The sequence below is a fragment of the Rhopalosiphum maidis genome, chromosome 4, assembly GCF_003676215.2.
Source record: "Rhopalosiphum maidis isolate BTI-1 chromosome 4, ASM367621v3, whole genome shotgun sequence".
In the NCBI taxonomy this organism is placed as follows: domain Eukaryota; kingdom Metazoa; phylum Arthropoda; class Insecta; order Hemiptera; family Aphididae; genus Rhopalosiphum; species Rhopalosiphum maidis.
Genome location: NC_040880.1, coordinates 1,072,862 through 1,100,247, shown reverse-complemented (window position 1 = coordinate 1,100,247; position 27,386 = coordinate 1,072,862). Strand labels below are relative to the sequence as shown.

Here is a 27,386-nt window from a genome sequence, read left to right as displayed (position 1 = left end):
AGAAAATTAACTATGTAATATTTTAAATTAATAATATAATTTAAATCATATTTTTAAGATAAATCATTTATAAAATAAGTAAATAATTAATTATATTATTATACTAACATGTGCATATTATGTAATATAATATATTAGTATTTGTTTGAAATAAGAATAAGTATATTTTAATATTTATGTTAAAACTGTAGACGTTATTCGTTTAAGTTTTCGAGTTTACCTTTAAAAATTGAGATTACAGTTTTTGTAAGTGGGTATGATAAAATTAAACAAAAATAAGAGTTAAACTGATAAACATTTAATTACGGATAAGCTTACAGTTTTATAATCCCGGATTAAAGTTAATAGGATTATAGAAACACGATGAAAACTAACACTTTAACCCTATTTAGTCAACATTTTATCAACTTCAAACTTTGTTATACTATTATTGTTACATTACTTTACATACTAATATACTATTGTATTATGCGTATATCTATTTATTGTATTTATTCATTTATAACTCATCTTTTAAGCAATTATTGTCGGCCCTAAAACTGTTTTATTTCTATTTTGGATTAGGGTTTTTATTTGTCTTTTAGAAATTCTAGAAATGTATATAGTATAAACACGAAATATTTAGAAATGTTTAGTATAAGGTCTAAACAAAAAAAAGTTATTGACAAGATTAAATCCGGCAAAACCATGATATTTAATAAAGTGAATGAGTTAATAACACATTTCGAATTTTAAAATTTAAAAATTAAATTTAACGTTCAACAAATATAATTAAAATTTATAGTTATTTAAAAATACAACATTCAATTTAATCAATTTATTTATTTTAAGATATCTTAAATTATAGATAAAATTCCAACCATCTGTTTAGTTTGTAACGTTTCAAATTTGCATGAAATTGTAAACAAGAACAACAAAAGAAAAAATAAGTTCTTGAGGGATTTGTTGAGTCCTTTGTGGAAAAGGGGTTTTCCTTTTTTCACAAAGGACTCAACAACGGTTTACGTGAAATTACTATTATCGATCAGAAAGTCTCCGGAATAACAGAGTTGAACGAACAAATACGAATAGTTTAGAGTATTGAATGAAATATCATTGTATTGATTTTTAAAAAATAAATACAAAATTATGAATAAATTTGTATTGTTCAGATTTTATCTAGTCAATATAAATTATTATTAGATGCTAAATAACCAAAGCCTCGAGGGCCAAAAGAGATAGTGATCAGTGGATAATTAAAAAAAATCGATAAAGAATAACACGTACTAGAATGGTACATCTAAAAACTTCACATAATATTAAAGGTAACAAAAATTATTATTTGTATTTGTGTATTCACTTCAGATAGGCAACTATAAATTTCCATATAAACTGTACATTACAGGTTTGAATATGTGCTTAGCATAATACACGATTGTATGATCGATAGTATTTATAATTCAGCAGTATAACGATAATAATATATAAATGAAATGAAAGGTGCGTTTAGAAATTATGTAACTATGTATATAATAATAACGTTGATGATATTATCAACCTACCAATACTTACTTTGAAACCTTTATACCATTCTTTAATGGTCGCTTCGTCGTATCTCGTGTGTGATTTTAAGAAATCCATGTCTTCTTTGGACAACTTGTCTTTGCTACCGAAACAGCCCATATCTGTAACAAAATACGATAACAGTTAAACATTTATCGGCAGTACAACAAGTAGATTTTACATGATCCTACATGATGTTTCCGGTAAAAATTAATTGGGGTAAAAATATTTCTTTCACTGTTAGTGTGTTTCTATCAAACGAGCTTCACGTATACCATTTACTCACTGTACCCCTTAATTGAAAGCTTCCTGCTCTATATGCATGGTAATAAAACCACTTGACTAATCTAACTTAACCTCAATAATTTCAGCAATGGATGTGGATTTACTTTCAAGCAAGTTTGGAAAAATGTTTTCTAATTATAGTGTTGTTCAATATTCATAATTAAGCCATCCAATATTACACGTCGACACGTCGTACCTATAACCATAAGTTTTGAATACGTACATATTATACATATATAATATTTATACATAGGTATACGTATACGCTATGTCGGTATATGTACATATTAAATATATATTAATTAATATGCTATAATAGTTTTTGTAAATTCAGAGGTAGAGAGGAAATACTACGGTTTAATATAATATATTATATTATTTTTATACACATCACTCATTGTGTCTATCGCGTGTACATAAGCTCAAGCCCATGCAGATTTATAGGTCGTGCCTTGTATAAATCTGCTGCTGTTATCTTATGATTAAATGTTTTTATTGGATATTCACGAATTTTTAAAATAAATTTGATAAGATGCGGAACTTTGTATACTTAAATCAGTAACTATTGCTCAAAAGTGAATTACACGTTTCTATTGATTTTAGGAATATTGTTCTAAAAGTCTGTTTCTATAATACATATTTGTAGAATATAAATATATATTATAATACATTGATGTTTAATATTTTTATACTATATTTATGTGAAAATTCAAAGTTAATTTATATACTCTACGCTATTATTAGTCACTAATTGATAATATTGGTAATTATGTTAATAATTTAAATACAATAATTATCAGCAATTATCAATGGCAATGTTAGTATTTATTTTATTTTTACAAACAAATTTTGATTAATCAAAATCATTTTTATTTCTATATTAATCTACATAATGTATGCATCTAAGTTGAAATAATATTATACGATTTATTTTTAAATTATTTTATTATATCATAACTAATTATTTGCCAGGACGATACCGTAAATAAAAATTTTATTTTATTTTATACAAAAGATAATTAAAAATAAAAATGAGATAAAAAATAATTTCACTTAAAAAAATATATGTATACCAATTCAAATGAATGACATTAAGTTTTTTGGTCATTAACTAAAGTGAATATTTGTGTAACCTTAAATAGGGAATGATAAATATTTTAATTTATAATAATACCATCACATGAATATCGCTATAGTATTGTATAATATAAAAATGTACATTTCGTTAGTTGGTGAAAAATTTACATATTCATATTTTTACGCAATCAAGTAAAGATCTAAATTGAGTTTTTAATACACTTTGATATTCATTTGATTACTTAAGTTATGTATTTTTTAAAATTTGTAGTTATTTTTATGACAATAAAACCTTTTTAAGTTGATAAGAAACACAGTCCATTAAAATAATTAAAGGCCTTAATATAACATTAATCAATTACATTACCATTATTTTAAATTACTTATTTATTTTGGCGTTACTTTTCTAAAGTAGAAATAATTTTTAATGTTCAAAATATCGCTGAAAAAGTGTAAAATATATTCGTTGAAACTTGTTCAAAAGTTAAATGAATATCATATAATAAGTATGAGTATAAAATGCAATGTCAGGTGTAAAAAAAAAAATCCCACTACTTAGCTTTTAATTACACTGTGCACAACACAAATATGTATAACGTACACACGATTTTTGATACATATTATGAATAATATTTTGCCTATATACTATGCAGTAGTGATCAATTACCTTTCTTGTTTTCCAAAAATACTACAAAACTGCAATGATTTACCATAAAACTGAAGAATAAATATATAATATATTGTATACACTTCACAAGAATATTAATCTCATACACAGTGTACGTACATCGAACCAAAAAGTATTTCATGAATACATAAATATTAGTAGGAAAACGAACGAAAATTTGGTAAGGGAAAGGAGCAAAAATAGATAGGTAAGAATTTTTCTCGAATAAATATACATATTTTTCGTAGCTGGGGCTATACACAAAAGCAAAAGAACGTTCCTAATAACGTGAAAACGTAAGATTGTACTTTGCGGTGTCAGTGGATAGTTGGATGGAGGAAGGAGAGAAGTTAAAGTCGAGGAAATGATATCGTATCCTTATATATATATATTATGTGTAGGTATACACAATACAAATATACACGCCTTAGATCCTATAGCGTATAAATTATATAGAAATGGAAGGTAGAATTCGACGTGTGTTAAAATAATGAGGCCTGCAGCAAATGGAACATATATTACCATCCACTACACCCTGCCATTAGAAATAACCTCTTCAACCATTTCACATACTGATTGTTTTGGTTGTTGGAGGTGAACCCTTATAATGTGTAGGAGTATGATATGGTAGTTGAAGAGACGACCGGAGCACTACTCTGACCGGCATTGATGAACAGTACACACATAAAAACGTCGAACGTTCAAACTACAAAGGATTGTTTTGGACGCATAAAATTGGAGGTTTTTATAGTCTAAATTATTTATATACAGACGTACTCGAAAGTCCACTCACTATCACGGAATCATATTTTATTCGGAAAAACTACGAACAAATATGTTATTAAACCTTTACGAGTAAAAAAACTTTAAAACGTAAACATACGCAGGCCGGGAGATGCTATAAATAAATATCGCGAGTAGGTGTATTATAATTTATATATATTGTTATGTATGAGTGTATGACATCCCCGCGCGAATGAATAAATGATAAAATCATCAAATCGATGGTTAAATTAAGTGGATGCGCTTCGACTAGAATATTTATCGTTTCAACTCCGACCCACCGTCTTTCCTTCATACCTGCAACCCCAACGGCGCCACTGAGCAAACCGATAAGATAAAAAATATTTGATAAAATAATAGTTACACACGTTCGACCTAGCAGGCACATTTTTTTATTTACCTTCAACATCTCCTTCAATGAGGATCGTGATTACTGTCGAAAGCAATAAAAACTTTATTATTTATAATATGCTCATACTAATAAACATACATTCTGGACAACTATGTTTTACATTAGACTTTAGTATTAGAGAATAACATAATAGAAAAACGGACAAATTTGTCAACCTATCCAGGAGCGTGGCTAGAATTTTTATTCACTATAAGCTCGTGCAAACAAAGATACATATATTAGTAATATCATAAATATTACTAATGTACTTTCTCGTTGGTATACAAAACGTATTGACGTTTTATTTTATTTTTTTGTTAAATTAATTTCGGTGACCCGAAGGTAAGATTTTGATATAGCCACCGAGTGATCGAGTTATCCCATATGTATATACATGAATAGTTGAGGGACATGGATCTCAAAAATGTGGGAATACTGGAGTATATAATGAAAAACCAAAAGTGGTCGACCGGACGATGACGGTATTCGTAAGCTAGAGTAAACGGTATAAAACCGCGCCGCCCCTTCTCATAATATTGACCGACACCCCTAACAACGTGGTTCGGGAGTGGACGGAGGCGCAGAAAACACGTATTCCATAGTCATTTGCAGTGCGACAATCGCTACAACAAAACAGTACCTATACTAAAGTATACATAGGGTGATTCACTATGCAAGCTCATTTCTCTTTTATTTAACCTGAAATATTTAAAATCTGATTTTTAGAATACTAAAATATATTTAAAGACGATATTTTAAAATTCTCAAGACTTTATTTACTACTTAAAGAGTGCCTATTTTTAATGAGAATCACTTTTTTTTTGTAAATTATTTAGTGGATAACTTTTCTGAAAATGTTGACGGTCTAAATCAAAATTTAAATCATATAGTAGTTGCTTAATTATTTAATTTTGCGTGAGTTCTAAGGATAAAAAGTCCATGGTAATAAACTTGGAAGATATAGCGGTTATGGGGATCTGAAAATATCAGTGATTAATATTAATATATCAACATTAATGATTTGGAAAAATGAATCAACTATAACAAATACTAGACGATTCAATATTACGTCTATTTTATATTTTCATAAAACCATTTTTAAGGATTATTATCTTTAGCATAAACATTTTAATAATTGAGAAATTATTCGTTCAAATAATTAGTTAAACTAGATAAACTAGTATTTAAATAAAAATATGTTTACTAAATTATTTACAGAAGTTGTCATTTGAAAAATAGAAGTTAGTATCTTTATGAAACATTCCTAAAGTAGAACAAAAAAAAATAACCTTAAGAATTTGAATAACTAATATTGAAGAAAAAAAAGGATGAGCTTGTTCGATAAATCATTACCCTGTATATATAATATATGCCACGTCTATACAAATGGGAGGCGGGGGAAGGTTGTAGAATATATATATATATACACACTCATAATATATGACGGACAACTGAAAAAGAAAACTCACGATCGAAAGAGCACCACCCCGAGCACGCACTATATATATATATATATATATTATAATACCTACAGTGTACGAGCGTTCGATTTATTATATATTATATTTTATCGGCGCGCGCAGCTAATATAGTATGCCGATGTGCCCACTCACCGGCTCCGCCACTACCACCCCGACCATCACGCGATAGTTTAACGCACACTGCACGCCCGACGATGTATTATACACATATATATTTATAATATACAAATAACAATGACAGTTTCCGATTCGTGTCGTATAATATGTGATCGGCAGGGGCGGCATGGCTCCCGTATGTCGTTTCACGATAATAATATAACATTTACCAAACCTGTATCAGCGCACGCGACCCGAAATAATAATAATAATATATAATTTTAGTAAAATATATTAAATATGTATATGATAAGTGTGCACGAAATAATGACTTATTGTTCTACGTATCAATATAATACATTATGTATGTATGGTATGGTATGTAATGGTATGTATGAAGGTAGTTAATATAGGAGAGAAGACAACAATATATATTTAAGATACCAGGCATCTACATATGGTGTAGATCAATACGAAAAAAAAAGTACCACAGTTCGAGTATCTGAGCACAATGGTCAGTACACAAACGAAACATTCGATTCGAAATTCGAGAGAGAATACAAATGGGATACGAAGCTCCTACGTCCTAGTCAAACTATTAAATTCAAGAGCACTCTCAACATAAGCACAAGTATAATATATATATAATAAATACAGCAATCATTTATGACTATTTTTATAAATTACAATGTTAGTCACAGAGAAAACTGAAAAATGTAGATAAATAATTTTAAAATACTGGAGTTCTTTAATGATCATTATTTTATTGAAATAGATATTAACATAAAATACTTAAAAACTGAAAAATACAAAAATATAATCATTTATTGGTTGATATTTTTTATTTTGATTAGTTAGAATGCGGAGATCAAGTTAACTTCAAAAAAAAAAAAAAATACAATATATATAGAATTAAAAAAAGGTTAATTAATTAAAAACATCAAAGAATAAGTAAAGAAATATAAACATACATATTATACAAATAGTATGTAGTAGATATAGTCTTATTTATAATTAAATTTAAAAACTTGTTTTCCACTAAATATTTTTCCAGATAAAATTGTTCCTACGCTACTTATATGTAACTATGTGTCTATGTATAATAGAGTATATATTATTAATTTATAAAATGTATGAACACTCAAAAACACATTATATATTTCATCACTCTTCAACGAATATTTACACACCGTGTGTCGATATTTTATCAACTGACTACCTATAAGGACTCTAAGTACAATACAAACATTTATTATTTTCATTTTTATGGCTTATATACAATATACCTACACAATTTAAATAGATAATAATTTAGGAATAAGTTCATGATACATTTTATATGCTAAAAAATGTAATATATTTTTAGCTTTTTAGATTTACGCATTTAATAAATACGGGAAATCATTCATAACAGAGTTTTAAAAAGATAAATATTATTAATTTGAATAACATCTTACTGATCGCGCATTATTACATATATACATTACTCGTACATTATAAAGTGATTCTTATTTCATAAATCATTCATTATTTAAAAAAAATATATATATTTTTATCGTTATAATATTTCAAGTTTTTACTTTTTTAAATAATAACATTTATTTTTGATAACATATTTTTTATTAATTTTATATTTTGAAGCAGAATATTTTTCGGAGTATTTTGATCGATAAAAATCTAAATTCAGACGGTTGATTTAATTATAACTATTTAAAATCTAGCGGAGTAGAAGATCATCATTTTGCTTGATATCCCTGTTCCACTTTATACCGCTAATATAACTTTAAATAGTTATAATAACTTATAAACTATACATTTGTATGTATTAAAATAGTCTAAAAAATACCTGTATTCTGCTCTAGAATATGAATTTAAAAATAAATGTGGCCATTAAAAAAAGTAAGAAACTTAAAAAACTATAACGATAAAAATATTGTTTTTTATTTCAACCAGAATTAATGTAATGAGTGTTGTTATATAAAAGAATAACTCAGTATAAATAATATATGTATATTAGAATATTATGACGTAAACTTGCCATTAGTGATCTATATTGAATACATGAATATAATTAGAAAATTATTCATGAACATATAGAAATGTATATACTGTGTACCTACGCGCGTTGCTCTAAGGCAATTAGCATACGATTAGCATTTGGTACAAATTTACAATGCCGTCCAAAATACGATATTAAACTGAATAAATACTAAACATTGAAAATATTTGTTACGTTTTAATTACTCAATTATGAATTAGTATAATTATCAGTTTGATTATAAACGGTAAATACTTATTGTATGAAAGAATATTATAATAATACGATTTGAGAAACAAAAGTGCCAAATAGTATATTATAAAATAATCAAAATCAATAAAATAATACACATATACAAAACGTTACACACATCAAATGCATATATAAAATACAAGTATCGTATTCAGTTTTTAATAAATCTAACTCGTATTAGTATCAATATTTGTATAAAATTATTAAGTATAATTTTATAATAGTTGTATTAATATAATATGTAAATTAATATTTTATCCATACAAAAGAATTTTATGAAAATCTACTAAAAACCTAATTACAAAAATCAAACATATATAAATAAATGTATATATTTTATACAAGTTTAAAAGCTTGTAAATTAAATTTAAATTTAAAACTTAACCGTGTACATTAATAATTTTGTATCAAATTTTAGACGATCGGGCAATTTAATTTCAACACAATCAAAATATGAATAATTAATAATTATAATCTACTCGTATATATAATAAAAACTTACAACACAATATTAAATATTTATATAAACATGTTTTAATCTTGAATTAAAGAATTCAGGGATGCACTTTTGAAATCTAAAGGTTATATAGGTTATGTTTGCAAAATAAAAGTATAACGATGATTTGAATTATTAATTGAATGGCGCCCAACGAAAGTATTTACGTACTATTACCACCTATATACATGACAAGAACCGATAAGGTATGTATTGTCATTGAAATCCATTTGAATTACATATTGATATTTTTCTAATGCAAACGGTTGACGTTTTTAGAATATGATATTCATTGTGCAGTGCGCATGTGAAAAAAAATGAATTTAAAAAAATAACATGTGCGATTTACACATCGTATTATTAAACTGAACCACGGCACCAAAAAAACGTAAGCACCAGCATATAAATATATAGTATACGTAATATCATTTCGTAATGCAATATAGTTAGACAATAAAAAAAAAGAATATATTTATATACAGTATATTTGTTTACTATGTATAGTGAGTGTATACAGTATATATAAATATACAAATAATATTATGTCGAATACCTACAAACACATGACAACATCACCGGTACAATGCTAAATTTGTCAAAATTCGATAAAACAATAATTCGATTACACACCACATACTATTAACGAATGCATGCATATACGATAAATATATATGTAAATAAAGTAATATCATACTTTTTGCTTCAAAATTTGTAAATGTGCTTAAAATATTTTCAAATTCATGAGATCTTTTTTTACCGTTTTAAGAATGTCCTGTGATACAAATTTCTATTTTTCAATAAAAATCCTCCTTTTCTACTGTAAAGTATTAAGCGGATGATTTTTCTAAAAATATTGATGTAAGTACTTAATAACAATTCGAACGAGTAGTTTTTCAGTTATTAAGATAATAAAATGTGTAGAATAAACAATGGTCCTTAAAAATGGTTTTACAAAAATAAAAATTAGATGAACAATATTAAATTTTGTATTTAATATGTTTGGACCATTTTTAAAAATTATAAATGTTGAGTGATTAATAGTAATTATTTAAATTTTTAAATCACCTTAAGCCCATTAATATGGACCTATTATTCTTATTAGTAAACAAAATTAAATTTCTCAAAAACTACATAAAGTTTGAATTTCGATTTAGATATTACAAGATTTTTAGAAATATTATCGGCTAAATATATTACAATAGAAAAGAGGAGGTCTCATTTAAAAAAAAAAACAACAGAATTTAATATCTCTACAAGACACTTTTTAAGAAGTAAATAAAGTCTCAAGAATTTTAAAATGCGGTCATTTCAGAATTCAATTCAACACGATCAGACTTTGTATAACTGCACAATTGAAGAAAAACGAGGGTAAGTATGCTTGGTGAATCACTCTGTACAAATATATATATATATATTATTACCAGAAAACACCTTCACCCATATATATATAATATATGACGCACTAGATACGTTGTATACGTCACGTGTTGTCGTTTACATTAAGAATGCGTACCTACGTTAAGAATAGAAAAAAGTCAAGTCAGTTTTGACAATACATGGCTTCTTGAACCTGTCACACAAGTCATGTGGTTTTTATTTTAATATTTATTTATCGTTTAGGTACTTGTACATAACGTTCAAGATATCGATCAGTATCTTACGTTTTTGATTCTAAAGCACACAAAAACACTATTAGTTTCCTATTGAAATGACCTAAAGATTTTATTAATGGTTAAGATGTCTGAATTCGTTACTAGTTGGTCATATGTTGGATGGAGTTTGGATATTTTTTTATTGAGAATTGTGATTCGCAATCATTAAATAATAAAGTTTATAATTATACTTATCAAATATTTTATTCTTGTAAACAATTTGCTAAAATCGTATGAATTCTCCAACTGATGGAAATGTTACGTTAAACATTATTATTAAAATACTATAATATAGATACAAAATGTCTGTATATAATCCCTTACACAATAAATCATTAAAACGACGAACAATATTATATTAGAATACTACGATATTGTATTATAGATGTCAAGGGTGTGTACTGTGTATGCATCAATAACGTGTCTCAATGATATTTATCTCTTTTACGCTTAGCTCACCCATCCTCGGAAAGTCTTAATCGTCGAAGCTTTTTAAACGGTTACGTCTACCGTAAAATCAGTTTTATTTATAACGTTTTCTTTATTGTCAGCAACTATAATATACATTATAAACACCATAGAAGCCACCCTCACACACACACACACACATTGCAATAAAATCACATCAGCTGAGTACGTCACTAGCGGAGGTTCCATTAGTTACTATGCACATTGCATACACACACACACACATACACACACAAACTAAGTGACTGCTGAACGGAGCAACACGCGATTGTAATTATTTATTTTACCATCGACGGCGACGAAGATCGAACGAACTTGACACATTTAATCATAATTCGATAATACAAGACCAACGACAAGTTCACCACCACCGACTAGTGTGTGCCCGTTAATATAAAATTATGTACTTACCATCGTAAATTTTAACGTGCCTGCAATATAAGTAATATAGCTATACTATTCCATCTCAATTATATATCGTCTCTATCATAAATTGTCGATCTGTTTACAACAAATTTTGTAGAGATAATTTCAAACCGCTACCCAAACAGTGGAAAAATGTTGAAAACTTTTGTGAATTATATTTTGATGAATTCTGATAGAACAAAATCGTTATTTTTACTTTATATACATATAGCCCGAGACTTAAATATTGAAGACCAGACAATATATTGCAATAATAATCACGCGCTGTTGTATAGCTATATAGATCTATAAAATCAACATCATTATTAAAAATAATTTTCATAATACTCTTATACAGAATCATTTTCCAAATACATTGATGCAAGTATCTATTGTTGCGTCTATAACTTATGTAACATTCATAAAAAAAAAATATAACAAATAATACTATAATAATATATAACTATAGTATAAAGACGAGCGAAAACTATGATGGTTTGGAAAGATCTATTCTTAGATTTCACGTTATAACAAAAAACATATATATTGTTGCATTTATGTGCAAATAATGCTTATTAATTAACACTTGTATCATCCTGCGATGGCAATTGTTATGCTTTCATTGACTTTCATTACTTTACCATACATTTTATTACTTTCAATAAATTTAACTTATGGGAAAAATTAAGAACCACATAAAAAAATAATGAAAACATGGCATATTATTTTAACAATAAATTATAAGAAATCAATAGACAATAATAAGTCTAAGAGGGGATATGATATCAGTATATCACTCATCCTATCCACGAGCACGCTCTTTTTGTATATAAGTACTATGCTCATCACATTATGCTGCAGTCTGCTTGGGCTAATATTATAAATTTTATAAATTTATAAGCAGGCAGTAATTTCGCGCGCTCGGAGGGGGTCTTTAGATATACGCGACGCGATATCAAATACGATTGTGACATTGCGTGATGCATATAATATATAATATTATAATGGTTTTCACGTTGAGGTAGATTGTGTTTTAATCGATAATATTTTATACACGCGCTATAACGAATCGCTTTGATTAAAAAATAATAACTATTATAATCATAATGAACGCAGTGGAGTATCTCCCGTAAGAGAAATGACAGGAACAAAAAAAAAATAAAAATAATAAAACGGTCGACGGCTGCACGGTGAGCGCTTTAATTAAAATAAAACAATCTCCGGGTAACGTGTCTCATACAAATATCCATTATTATAACCGAATGCCACCGCTGATATATACCGTTTTAATTTTCATCTCTGATTGGTATTTATAATGAAAGCCATTTCATTTTCCGAATATATATTAAACAGTAAAAGGGTCAAATGCGATTAATTATGTAGTTTTGATCGTGTTTTTGCTGACTTTTCGACAATTTGGGGATTTGTATTAAAATAAATCCACTACTCTTTTTGAATTTCCGAGTGTATAATACTGGTAGGTACTTTACTTTCTTGAAAAATATATGTAATTTACGCTATATATACCCCCGTTATTATGTTCGCAATTATAAAAAATAACATTTAGAAATAAAAAGGCGGGCTCTCGCCTCTTAATTTCCTCCGACACGCACAGTAGTAATAACTTGTAAGTATGAGTAGTTACATCGACAATTCCAATTTCTTAAAATATTGTTATATTTGACATCAAGCATATAGGGATCCAACTATCTAAGTTTAAACGTCAGACAGCCGTAGATGCGAAGGGAAACAAATATAATAATTTGATCTCTTATTCGTGCGATCCTGTAAACAGAATATAATATATTATTGTAATAAACTATTTTTGACGTAAGACGTAACGACCACTCATGTCATGTTTATATATTGTTTTAAATTTCGTTAAAATATCATGGAGCGGTTATATTTCTCTGGAGTATTGTTCTTTATGTAAATTTAAATATTTATGTTGTTGTACACAATGAAATAAAACTATAATGGTTAAAAAGCGATGGTATTATTCGCATTTAAGGGAAATAGCTAAACGTTATGTACTTACCTATATGACGTATAATATATAATTTATTATATATTACAATATAAAACAAAATTAGAAATGCTTTTAAATGGGTGGTTACTTCTATCATGTTTTAATATACGACGCATTATTTTTATTGTATGCAAATACGAGATATTATGTATGAGTACTTTATTATTACAACAAATTTAAAGAAAAATATATAGATTTTAATTTAATAAATTTAATTTAAAACTGATATTAAATATGAAAAATTATTTTTCATTCTAAGCAATATCGTTTATTATATTTTTATGTGGTATAAAAAAATATGCTGCTATGTGAGTAGTGTGTTCAATCAATCTCAATTGTATTTTTTTTTTTGTATTATTTCAAAATATACCTTCTATCATGGGTTTTGTTTTCAGAAAATGTTTAATCAGCAGTAGTAATACGCGATTTCTCTGAAAAGTAATGCATCTTGTATATAAGATGTATTTGTTTTCTTTTGGGTTCCTTTTTCAATGTAATTGAAAAAAAATAATTCTTCAAATCAATCTTCCGGAGACAACTCAAATGTGATGCTGTCAGAATGACTTATTATTTTTAATACGACCCAGCGTTGTTTCTTTTATTTATTTATTATTTATTTGAACTTTGATCTTCTTGACGCCAGACCATAGTGTAGGTTATACAACAGTAGGTAGTATAACGTCGGAATGGAAAATGTGACGGTTTGGGTTTGATTAAAAAACTTTATGTGCGCAGTGAATTTCAAAACTTTTAACATGCAAGCCACGGTAAATACAAGGTGAGAGATGGCGAAGAAGAAGTAAAAGGAGAAGAGGCGTTGTTCAAGTAGTAGTTAAGTCTTTCCATTCTATGCGTGCGGCGAGAGATACTGCAACAGTATATCACAGTGAAAAGGAGACCTAACCAGATACTGGGAAAACATAAATGCCAGGGCGAAATAGGTGAAATTGACAAGGGAGTTTGTTTTTGTAAAGCTTTAAAGAGGAATACCGTTTGATTGTGTTTGCGTTTAAAATCTCTCAACAAACACCACAATGTATATATTATATACATATAAATACTAACTATATAGGTAAACTATCTAGGATTTTCGAATAACTTAACTTCATAATCACAACTATCCACTCGAATAAGCAAACATAATTATTATTAGAAAATTGTTAACATAATACAAGAAGTGATTTATTTTTTTATTTTATAAAACAATTTTAAAAATGTTTATTAATATTTAATCGTGTACGAACGTGAAATAGATGTTTCAAGATGTTTTCGATCGTCAAATATTGCAATACAACATAATATTTAATTTAAACGATTCGAGAGAATCTTGAGTAATATATTATACTAATAAAAGTAAATGATAAAATATTTAATGTTTACAAGGAAAGCATTGTACTATTGTAGTTTGAAATGTTATAACTTAAAATAGGTAAAAATATATACGAAAAACAATTTTATATCAATACCAGTCCTGCAGTATATACAATATTTTCAATGGTTATAATAACTTGTAAGTTTCATTTTTACGAAGTATTTATATTTTTCATTGTAAGCTATTATACATAGAATTAACTATTGTAACCAAGTATAGGTACTTCCATAAATATTAACTGTGAAGATTGAAGTAACTGATGTCCTATGTATACTGTGTGAATAGAAAGTTTAGAGACTTGTGCATTTCAATGTATGTTATTGTTCTGTTTTATCGGTGAATGTCATTTCATAAGTGATCTATATGCATTATTTGCTATACTAATAGGCTTTTTAAATGTCTACGCACACTTTATACATTGTATACCCTATAGATGATATGCTTGTTTATGTCAGTCGAGTCTTATACAATTACGGTTTCGTCATCCAAATAGCAATTTGACCGTCAGCGTACTATATACATTTCCCAAATGTAAAGCCTACAGTGTCGCTAGTTTAAATGTCCTTTATCAAACAACTCGGTCACGTCGGCATCTCGGTCGGTTAAGTGTATACTAATATACTAATATATATTTGCGTGACAATAGCTTTTAGATCTGACGTTTACGATTGAAATGGCCAATTCGTATAATTGTATCTAATCGAATATAGACAAAATTATAAATACATTATATACGCGATACAAGTCTATACGTACATACCTCAAGTATACCTTAAGTACCTACTTGTACTTATTCGATTTACTCGGTAACAAAATTTATGTTACATCTTTTGAGTGGGAGAGACATTAGAATATACATATACGAAACATACGAACATTAAGTATTCATTTGAAAATCTGCTTTTGTCTGTATACTAAAAAGATCACGTTACACAAGCAAATACTTACAAATATGCAAAGCGTGCGAACATTATTAATAACGTTCTAGATTTAATACCTATGTAATAGATATTCAACAGTAAACATACTGTAACTATTGCCGTCTATCGACATCGTACATTACTACTTTAGTAGGGCACGCGCTACTAATATGCTGAGTGTGAGGAATGGCGAACGGGGCTAACTGCTGACCAAAGGTTTTAGGGCACACTACGTTGGTGTAGATAATTATGACCAATGCGTGTTTGACGGGAGTGTGTGACACGGAGAGAAACCTGACAGTGAAGAAGACTTCGCGACGATCCGTACGGCCCACCATCGAATATCCGCACTCACGGCACGTCAACACCTACCCGGATCGGTAACCATATTCATATATATATATATATATCGAATATCTATCTTACAATTATCTGTCATACCATTAATATACGTTATTTTTATACTTACAGCGAATTCCGTCTATTGTGGGCACCGATTAATACGGGCACTTAATTCGGTTTATGTGGGTAATTTTTATTTTATCATAGCGTTAGAATATTAGGATATTATATATTTAAAAACTACTAATTTAATTGGGTTTCGTCGTATCTATGAGATCGTGTTTATCGAAAGTAATAAAAAGCATTACCATCCCTTTCTGCATATTGTACCAAAAATAGCACAAATTAGTTTTTCGTAGTTTCTATTGCATGTTGAAAATAAAGTTACAACAATACTGCATATACGGCCAGATTCGGCACAAAAAAGCGAACAATTTTTATGTAACTTGCATCATCTAAGATACATCTACCTAGTGGTAAAATTGTGAACTTCAGATGAAAAATAAACGAGTGAAAATATTATTGTTGTGCAAAGTGAAAAACTACCCACTTTATGTTATTACAACAATAACAATTTGATACTAATGATACTACCGATCTTAGGTAAAAATAATGCTACCTTGTTTGAATATTTTAAAAATAAGTAATAATTATTGAAATATATCATAAACTAATTTTGTACCCAAACTAACCCCCCTTAATCAACTTTTAGAGCTAGTTTCATTTGAATATTTTTTTAAGAAAAAAAAAATAAAAATTCATGCAGAAAGGGATTTTGTTGACTTTTGTTGATATTATAATTTTTTTTTTAACTAACCTTGATTTTTATTACTACTTAATGTGGGCAAACAGGGTTGGTCCCAACGTGCCCACATTAAGCAGAATCCACTGTAGGTATATGCTTTACTTAAATAAGGTAACCCTGATCTCTAATATAAATATTACATACCGAGATCGAGTCCCCAAGACTTCGTTAATATAAACATAATTTTACCACAGAAACGAGCATACACGTTACGAGTCAGTGAAGATAGAACGATATAATACTATATACGTATTTACGGACGTTGACGTAAGAACGGTTCGATGGAAAATCGTCGCATAAATATTATAGTTTGGCGGTTATACAGTTGCGGAGAAAATGGATAGCGATTACTCAATGACGGATACGACCAGACTATAAAATCATTAACATATTGATCATCATTGGGCCGACGACATGTTTCATTAGTTTTTTGAGGATTATACTTACGCGTTGAGTGCCTAAGAAAATATGTAGGATTCATAAAGTCATTTGGTATCTATAATATTCACAGATTCCTATAAGTGTAGACAGATCCATATTATATGTCTACGATTGATGATATATAAAAGCATTTGATATAATTTTAGATTGTAATAAGTACATCGAAACTTCTGATATTTAACTGCAGTAATGCGAAAGTGTGTCCGGTGAAATTATATTATTTATTTATAAGTTTGGGTTGTTGCGCAGCCAATTTTACCATTGTCGGTATTTTGACAAGCATCAAAGGATGTTTAAGTATGAATGTGTATATTTGTAAATTTAATGTATCTGTCACACAGACATAAAATAGCCCCTCCCTCCTCAATAACCTCACACTGCAATGTTTACTGCTTAGAAGTACATATTATACGAACATACTTATCAAGACCTAATCAGCTATATTAGTTAATTTTGTATATAATATATATATACAAATAATGTAATATAATAATTAATTAATTACATATCATTGAGAAGCATAACTCAAGGAGCAATTCAAATTTTCCAGAATACGAGTGGTATAGGTAGTAATTACTAATTAGGTACTCAAGTAATAAGATGTTATTCACTGATTTTTGATGGTTTGAAAATCGAATAAATTATTGTACTTAAGAGATTGATTAAAGTAAGAGAAAGGTAATGCAATATTATTCAGCCTAAACACGTTACCAAAATTGATTAAATAAAATGCAATTTTTTTTAATGTCTAAACTTGTTTCTGACCGAAATAATGATCGTGAGTGGAATATTGTATTATATATTATAGTACCTACATACCTTCCCCCATTAAAAAAAAAATCATAGTTATGGTACTCTTGTAGACAGTGTACAGCGGTGTGACAGAAGCTAAACAGATGTATTCATTAATTTTTCCGTTAATTAAAAACAGGAAGGATTTATATTATTGTTTAATTTTAAAGGCTTTTGTCATTGTTTACACACACGAGCGTGTATATAATAACATTATGACGAAAGGCTGACGCGCCTTAGCTATTATAATAATATATTACATCACGCCTGACAAATAAAAATAATAGTAATAGTTACTGTTCCCTATACATAAATATATTACATTGTGACCGTCAAATAAAAGGATTATGCTTTATGGGAAACAATAGTTTGATCCATGCGTTTATTCAAGTGATAATGATATGTGATCTTGTTTGTTGTCTAAAAGTGTATACAAGGATTTATTAATTAATAATTACAGAATACAATGTATATAATAATGTATAATATAATTTTATTGTAATAGATCGGCTTAGGTTTAGTCAGCCGGCTGCAAATATAGATCATAATAAATTATTACGAAGTAGTCGGATGGAATACTTAGTGCAACAATGATATCGTAGCAATTATTTTGATCACGAATATCTGTCCCAGTTAATATATCATAATATACATATTATATTTATACAATATTATATGTAAAGGGAGTGACTGATAGAGTGAAAGCGAGAGAGGAGTGCGATGATGCTTATGCTTAAGAGTACATATTATACGTACTTAGAGTGATAAGAATATACGCGGGCAGACATGGATTTGGAAAAAATACTTTATAATTTTAGTACATGATAGATTATTGATAAGATTTATATTAACAATTTTGTTTGTATTGTAAATTTATAAATACCCCCAGGAACCACGCTTGCACGCAAAATTAAGTTTATGTGGTCATATGCGGTATGGTTACAGCTGCAGCGACTATATATTTTATGAAATAACGCGTAACGGTGAGATCACTACAACGAGTGAAACGTGGCGGAATAGAATCTTGCCCATAATATTTATAGGCGTTGTGCCTATCAACTACCTACTATTGTGACATACTACATAATACGTTTTGAGTGCGATGATTTATTATAATATATATTATTATAGTAATATGTTACTATGAGCACGTGATGAGAAAGTCTAATTCAGAGTACCTTAAAGCGGCGGCTAAATGGAAACCCACAGGAAAAAGACCAAGAGAACGTCTAAAGAAGCGATGGATAGATGCAGTAAAGCAGGATTTAAAGAAACTAGGGATATTAAATTGAGAAGAAAAAATATAAAATCGAGAGGACTAGAAGGCGGTGTCGGTGGCGGCGAAAACTCTTGAAGAGTTGTAATACCAATGAAGAAGAAGAAGAAGTAATATGTTAGGAATTATTACGGTTTTTGAGTCCGTCTCACAACGAACGTTACCGAATTCGACGTGGCTCACTTGTCCGCCGATCGATCGATGAAAAAATACACGCACTTTTGTCAAATCCAATCGCTCACCATTTAAATGCAATAAGTGTATATAAACGTATATATATATATACGTATATGCGAATGGGGATATAATAATAACGTATGATCGTGTGTGTACACATCAGCTTTATTACATTATACTCTCGCGTGTTGACTTACGACAAAATACATAACGTATAAAGCACGAGTATAATACATATGATATATGTGTGTATACTGTATAAGCACATTATACTTATAGTAGCAACCAACTGTGGGCTTAAATATTTTTTTTAATTACATGTCGGTCTTTATTGGCACTTGGCTCGGGAAATCAATCGGGTTTCGCTTCTAATTTTGTGTGTGTGTGTGTACAAACACGAATGTGTGGGAGGAGGAGAAGAAATTTAATTGACATCTCTTTGATTCCAGCCGACCATTGCTGCAGCAGCAATAACTTTCCTCGTATTTTACCGACTTCTACGACTATGAAATTATAACTGATAATTAAAATAATATTATACTTTTCAACGATGGCCCGTAAAAAAATTAAACGATCGCGCCAGATGTCATTTAGGTACGCGCACGCAATCAGTGTAACATATATATAATTGTATTCATTTTGTGAACATATTTATTCAAAAATATCAAACATGGTCAAAAATATCAAACAGCCGATGCAGAAAAAAATACACATAAAATCGTAAATAATCATGCCGTGGTAAGCACGACGATATTTTTGCGATAAAAAGATGCGAGCTACGCTCTTAGTATTTACAAGATCGTAAACAATTCATTGCCAGTTGCCACACATCTATATCATATCATACAAATCTACATGATTATTATTCATAAAAAGTACGCCATACCCGCATGTGCAGTTTCCGTCTTGCAAATGTACAATATGGTAATAATTTGTTTAAAATTAAAATATCGTAAAAAAAACCCGAGTGAAAATAGAGATAATATTTTTATCTTTAAGTGTGATAATAGATCATTTCAATCTCTTATTAAAAGTTACTACACAAATTTTGAACTGCTGAATACAAATTTGATAATGATATGTATGTCGTCTCGAAAGATTTCGTTTTATACCCGTAATTAGACGATAACTGGGTTATTTAACGATCGATCAGGATCTAACCAACCTATATTATACAACAATCTGTAAGTGGAAAAATTTAAAAAAATACAACATAATTATTACAGTGGATAAAATTGTAGTGATGCTGATGCTCACGATTTGTGACGTCTCTCGCCCGTCAACGTGTTGCTCTATTTAAAAAAAAAATTAAAAATAAGCTGTCATTGCTGCAGTACGTGTATATAATACTATACACCTGCGAACGGCTGTTGACAACATGAAATTAAAATGTTTCGTGGCAAATGTACATAGGCGCACACACTACCACTAAATATGTATAGCGAGATGGCAGTCGATCATGCGATGTTTAAAAATATAACCAGCGAAAGTGATTTTCCTATATACACGACTCGACCCGACGCCTTTGCATCATGGCGGGCAGTAAACAAAACCAGCCAAACAAAATAAAATGTATATTTATTTTTCTTTCGTTGATATGAATCTTCGTAACATAAATATTAAATATGCATAGTAAGCGAAATAATATCAAAGCGCGATCGTCTAGAAAAATATTATAACGCATCGTAAAATATGATAAATAATCGGAGACAGCGTAGAGAAAAAAATGATACGTCTTTTAGTTTTTTTATAAATTTACACAGATATTTAATCGGTTACAATAATAACACCCACGCAAAAGTAAAAAAAAACCCACCATCAAACTTGCTAAAAATGCTACACTATGTATACGAATATATAAGTATATAAGTTAAAATCCAAGGAATAGAATTTATCGCATTTTTTTTACCCTAACAGTCGCGTTTAAAAACCGCTAGCACAGAATATTTTTCATTATAATATTATTATATTATAGTATGATTTCGAAGAACAATGCCCGGATCATTCGGTTAACGCATATCAACGAGATGTGTAATTATTTAAATTTGAAATTATTTTACATAACAACGACCGGAAAAAAATACGTATATTATTATAAATTATAATAATATTATTAATCGAGTCACATTATTATATAAGAATAATTATTATTGTCAAATGGAATGAGACATTTTGTACAATAAATATGTATGGCTGTATGAAGCCTATGAAGGTTACATACAGCCATAAATCAACCGGAGGTGCTATTATTTTTAATACACCTACACGGGGATACAGCATTTAGTGTTTATTATTAAGTACTCTATCAAGATATATATATATATATCTTATAGATCTTATATATATATAGTCTATAATAGTTCGTAGTCCCTTATACTTTATAGAATATTAAATATTAATGACAAAAAATACACAAAGAATGTGAAAACCAAATCAAATTGAAATTTTTTAAGGTAAAACGTTAATTATTCGAAATTTGGATATTTTTTACCATAACAATTTAATTTAAAATATTGTAAAATTATATAAAAAATGTTTAGATTCCAATGTTTTTTTTTTTTGTGACAACTTAACTTTCTTTTGTGACTGACAATCTATAATTTTAATTTTATTATCGCATCATGCGAAATTTTAAATCATTAAGATTGTTTTTCTTCGAAAATGTAGTGTTAAAATAGGTACAATTCATAATTGTAAAAATACAAAAATTTGTAAAAGTCATTGAATGAAATATAGTTTTGTTTAGGAGTAAAAAAATGTTAGTGATACCTCAAAAATAAGTTAATATTATCTCATCATATAACGGATCACATCAGCACCAGTGGTGTCAAAGTTTATATACTTTATATCGTGGGTATAATATATACTATATAGGTATATTAATAACACGGGGGGATTTATTATATCGGTATCCGGCATAATATGTCATTGTGAAGTTCAAACATTTGTTTTTCAGTCGGTTTTTATTTATTTTGTAATCTTTGTTATTAACTAAACAAGAATATATTAATTATTCAGAAAAACATAATTTTATATAGTATATATACGATATAATCCGTCATCGTGTTCTATTATTTCCTTTATAGGAATCGATTCACACGAATATACAAAATAGGTATGTTTAATGGCGTTCAATTAAAATATAAGAGAGCAAGTTGATTTTACTACTGCATTTTGCAGCAAAAACCAAATTGAATTTCACAAGCCCTTTTTTTACGACGAACGTATATTACTCAGTATTTTCACTACCTATAACTTTTATTCGATCAATATTTAAGAGCTATTAAAACCACTTTATACGTTATTATAATATATTGTTTGTAAGCAAATATAATATAAACATTATTATATGTATCTATTTTAAATATTATCAAGTCACTCGTATTTTTCGTCAATGCAACAGATTCAAACTATTATTGACGAGTTTATATATTTTATTTTTTATCAGTAATTTTAATCCGCCTTAATACATTTTCGCAAACTTTTTCAAATATATACACAATGCAATTGTTGCACATATTTTATTTTACTTTATAACATTTTAGAACTTTTTTCAACTATATTCGTGAGACAAAATTCTGATCACCATATGTTGGTTATGTCATTATATTATTATTTATTATGATAATAGAATAATGGTCGATTTTCTATGCATTATTTATTTAATATCTTATAGTAACTAATTTATGAAAATGATTGTAATAATTTTGAACAATAAAATATCATGAGACGTCAATAATAATAAATTGAAAGAATAATCAAAATTCAGTTTAAAAGAACTTGGAATAGGATTCTTTAGCGTAAATTTAATAATATATATATGAGTTATAAAATATTTTCTAAGACGTAAACGAATTTTAATTTATACCTACTACAGTCAGCGAAACTATAACTTAAAGCCAATAATTAATTTAATGGATTTTTTTCTATTTTTTTTTTTTTTTTTTTTGTAGGTATGTAGGTATAAGTAATATTTAATAGTACACATAGATTTAGTTATAAGAAGCATAGGTGGAGTATTAAATTTTGTGGTTAAATATAATTTAACACATCAAATATTAAAAACGGTTATCGTTATATTCAAAATACTAAGTTTATATAGTTTAGTATATATATTATATGACCATGGTAAGCTATACATAAAATAAATAATGAAGAAAAATAATTTAAAATTTAAAAGTTCTACGACATCATCGAGTTTTTTTAAATTAAAAATAAGCACGAATATGAATAATAAACTCGAGAAATAATTTGTTTGAAAAATAACTAAGTATAATAATATTGGAGTCATAATAATATAAATTATACCTAATAAACGTTAAGTTTAATTAAACGATAAATAATTACTAACAAATTGTTTTCTGAAAGTAACAACATCGTAAAGTCTTCGTGCTGAGCTTGCTAATATTGTAAGCTTTCACACTACTTATTATTAGAATTTGACATTATAGTAATTTAACGCACTCGCAAATCTAATTATAACAGAATCTCTATTTAAAAAATGATCAATATGTCTGTATTATTTTATTGCAAATATTATTGTAAATCATCTAGTTTAATAAAAGAGAAGTTAAAAAAGAAATTAAAGTTCTACAACAAAATGATTTAGAGTTAAGACTACCTAGTGTAATCTTAGTTGTAATCTTTACCAAAGTAACCACACGTAATCCAACAGTTGATACCAATAAAATCCAATAATAATAATCATAAAAAAAAAAATACAAGGATAAAATGTAACAACTATTAGATGTATAAACAAAATTAATTAAAAAACACAATTCGATATTTATAGAGACTATTTTTATATTTTTATGACTAGTTAATTGGAAGTAAATCAAAGTTTTTACTGTTCTGAAAAAGTGTATCCATGAATACCTATAGTTCTAAATATTAAACTAATAAAATAATAAAAATAAAACGATTTAAATACTATTTTAAATGTTATAAGAAAATTCATATGCGTGCTCTGTATAAGCACAACATGATCCATATCAATTATAAAACTTATTAAATAGGTACACATTTAATTTTTAACAAAATCAGATTACAAACATTGGCATACCTACCGAGACAATATAAAAAATAAAATGAAAAACATTAAAACCATTTGAACAGAATTTTCATACATTGATTATCGCGATTAATAAAACACAGGTTTGTAAAAAAAGAAAATTTCCAGAGTTTAAAAATTAGTGCTTTTATATATTTCATAATTAGAATTTTCTCTGATTAAGCATAGTGTAATGTAACTATATACATTACACATAAAGACATAAAGTTATAATTATAAAAATGATTGTAAAGTTGTCTTGCCTAAAAAATTTTTTTTAAATAGATAAAACGTAGGTAATGCAACAATTTTAATTCAAATACGTCTGTATGATATGTGTTACAGCAGTAGTAATGAAAGGAAACATGTAAACTAGTTTTCTACAACAAATAGGGTTTTTAATTAACGTTAAAACACGGGGGTATAATCAGGTTTTAGAGTGAAATTTTCGTTTGGTGGTTAATTTGAGTGAAAAAAAAAACTATAATGCGAATTTATATGAAAATACTACACGGACACACACACACGATTGGTACGTGATGTATCAATTATATGTTTATATAACTATATGGGGGCCTCTAATAATAATAGGAATACAAATACTGCGAGGGTAGGAGGTATAAAGTATAAACAGAAGTGTAAAATCGTAATGAGAAATTCAGTTCAGTGGACGTGGTTAGGAGTGGTAAAAGAGTAAAACACATATACACTCATCCCCAAATACATATATTATTATGTGTGTGTGCGAATCAATCCGGCGTTGCCCCTGGACACGAACATTTATACACGCTTATAACGACGGCCGCGGTCCGAAACGCCATACATATAATAGATAGAAGTAAATACAGGGTTATTCAAAATAAATCATCTGATGCTTGTCATCATATTATAATCAATCACAGAACAACAAAAACAATTAACGGAAAACAATATGCGTGGATTTAATTTGAATTGCGATTTTCCGATTAGAAATTGCTTGTGTTACCAAGGGAAGCCATATAGAATATTTATAGCTAACATGGAAAATAATATTCTTTTATTTAATGCATCATAGATATATACCATAATTCAATACCATTAATCCAAGCCTAAAAGCTAAAAATCACATATGCATTTGAAATCGGATGGATCATTTTGAATAACACTGTATTATAAGTATGCTTATGATAACGAGTTCGCCGCCCGCCGCCACAGACTCCGAGGACCCAGATCGTGGCGGCGGTTTGCGGGTGGCGGGGGTGGCGGCGGGTTTTTCTCCGGAAATCGGAGCGGCAATCGATAATCGCGCGCGCGGAGCGAACGTCACCATTTACGTGTACACGTTCAATTTATATATACGCGTGTATATTATACGACGCACCGCGGGTTTTCGCCGCCCACGCCACCTCCGTCGCGCCGATTATTCGCGCGCGCCCGCGTCACTCGCGCTCTCACCTGCGACGGTCGGCCTGTACGACGGTGACAACGGTTCAGCGTCTGCTTTCGCTTACTATCTGCTATTATCTAGACGACTGGCCTGCAGTCTTCCTGTCCGGCTGCTGTCCGTCCCTGTTTACACCTGAAGGGGTACCGCAGCTGTATATAATGATGACGCGACGTTTGTCTGATAATATGATCTTATAATAGTTGTGCTGTAATTATTGCGTGGACAGCGGTCGTTGCCGTTGTCGTGGTCGGGAACTGAACGAGTGGAGGCGACAGCGACGACGGTAACGACAACGTGCACATCACCGCAGCCGGTCGATATTACCGCGTGCGAGTGGCACGCGAAAAATACGACAAAAACGCGCTCGGCGGAGTCACGTCTTACGTGTAATAAATCTGCAGGATTTCTTCCTTAATTAAGTCCGACTGAACTATGTACTTTTCCCAGAAAAAAAAATAATAATAACAACAACACGTATAAAACCGTAAAAGTTTGTAATAACGTCGCTTTTGATATGACCGCGCAATAAAACTAATCAAAAATAATTTGATGTACTGAATAATATACTATTATATCGTGCCGTGGAGGCGACACTCGTCGGTGAAACGGTGGCAAACGTGAAAACACAGCGTCAAACGACACACTACGGTACGCGCACCGACTACTATAAGCACAACATTGGGTGAACGAGCGGCGACGGTGGTGGCGGTAGTCGTGCCCCAGCGCCGCGCCGCGGGTGTTGCTGGCGTTCCGCGCGGCGGCGGCAACTCACCCGGGCCCCCTTCAGCCAGCCACCGCCGATCTACGGTTGGCAGCATCGCTGAGGTACGTGTATGCCACCGCCATCGTAGCTGCTTTAATATATATCGGCGGCGGCGGCGGCACAGCTAATTCGATTATGTTCTGGTGGAGAGACGAACTCACACTTATACACATACACACACACACACAAGCACGCGCAGGCGCAATGGATCTATGCGTACTCTTGTATATACAATCTCTCACTCACACACATACACTATGTAAAGGTTCAACGAGGGTGTGATCGTTTTACATCCCCTTCCGCACGCCGAAAAAATTTCCCATACACACACACACGATTATAGGTATAAATTTATAGCTA

The 27,386-nt window shown here is 29.2% G+C and overlaps 2 protein-coding genes across 6 annotated transcripts in view; both read right to left on the bottom strand.

Annotated features, from left to right (window-relative positions):
- LOC113557604 (neuronal calcium sensor 2) overlaps positions 1 to 27,386 on the bottom strand; it is an 85,318-nt gene that overhangs the window by 6,403 nt on the left and 51,529 nt on the right. For 2 of the 3 annotated variants that reach the window (XM_026963175.1, XM_026963185.1), the window contains one exon: positions 1,552 to 1,664. In XM_026963175.1, coding sequence (XP_026818976.1) covers positions 1,552 to 1,664 — 113 coding nt within the window. Of the gene's footprint in view, positions 1 to 1,551; positions 1,665 to 26,271; positions 26,935 to 27,386 lie in introns of those variants that run through there. The other variant, XM_026963178.1, reaches the window with a different exon arrangement.
- LOC113557624 (neurocalcin homolog) overlaps positions 1 to 27,386 on the bottom strand; it is an 88,882-nt gene that overhangs the window by 9,971 nt on the left and 51,525 nt on the right. The window lies entirely within an intron of this gene.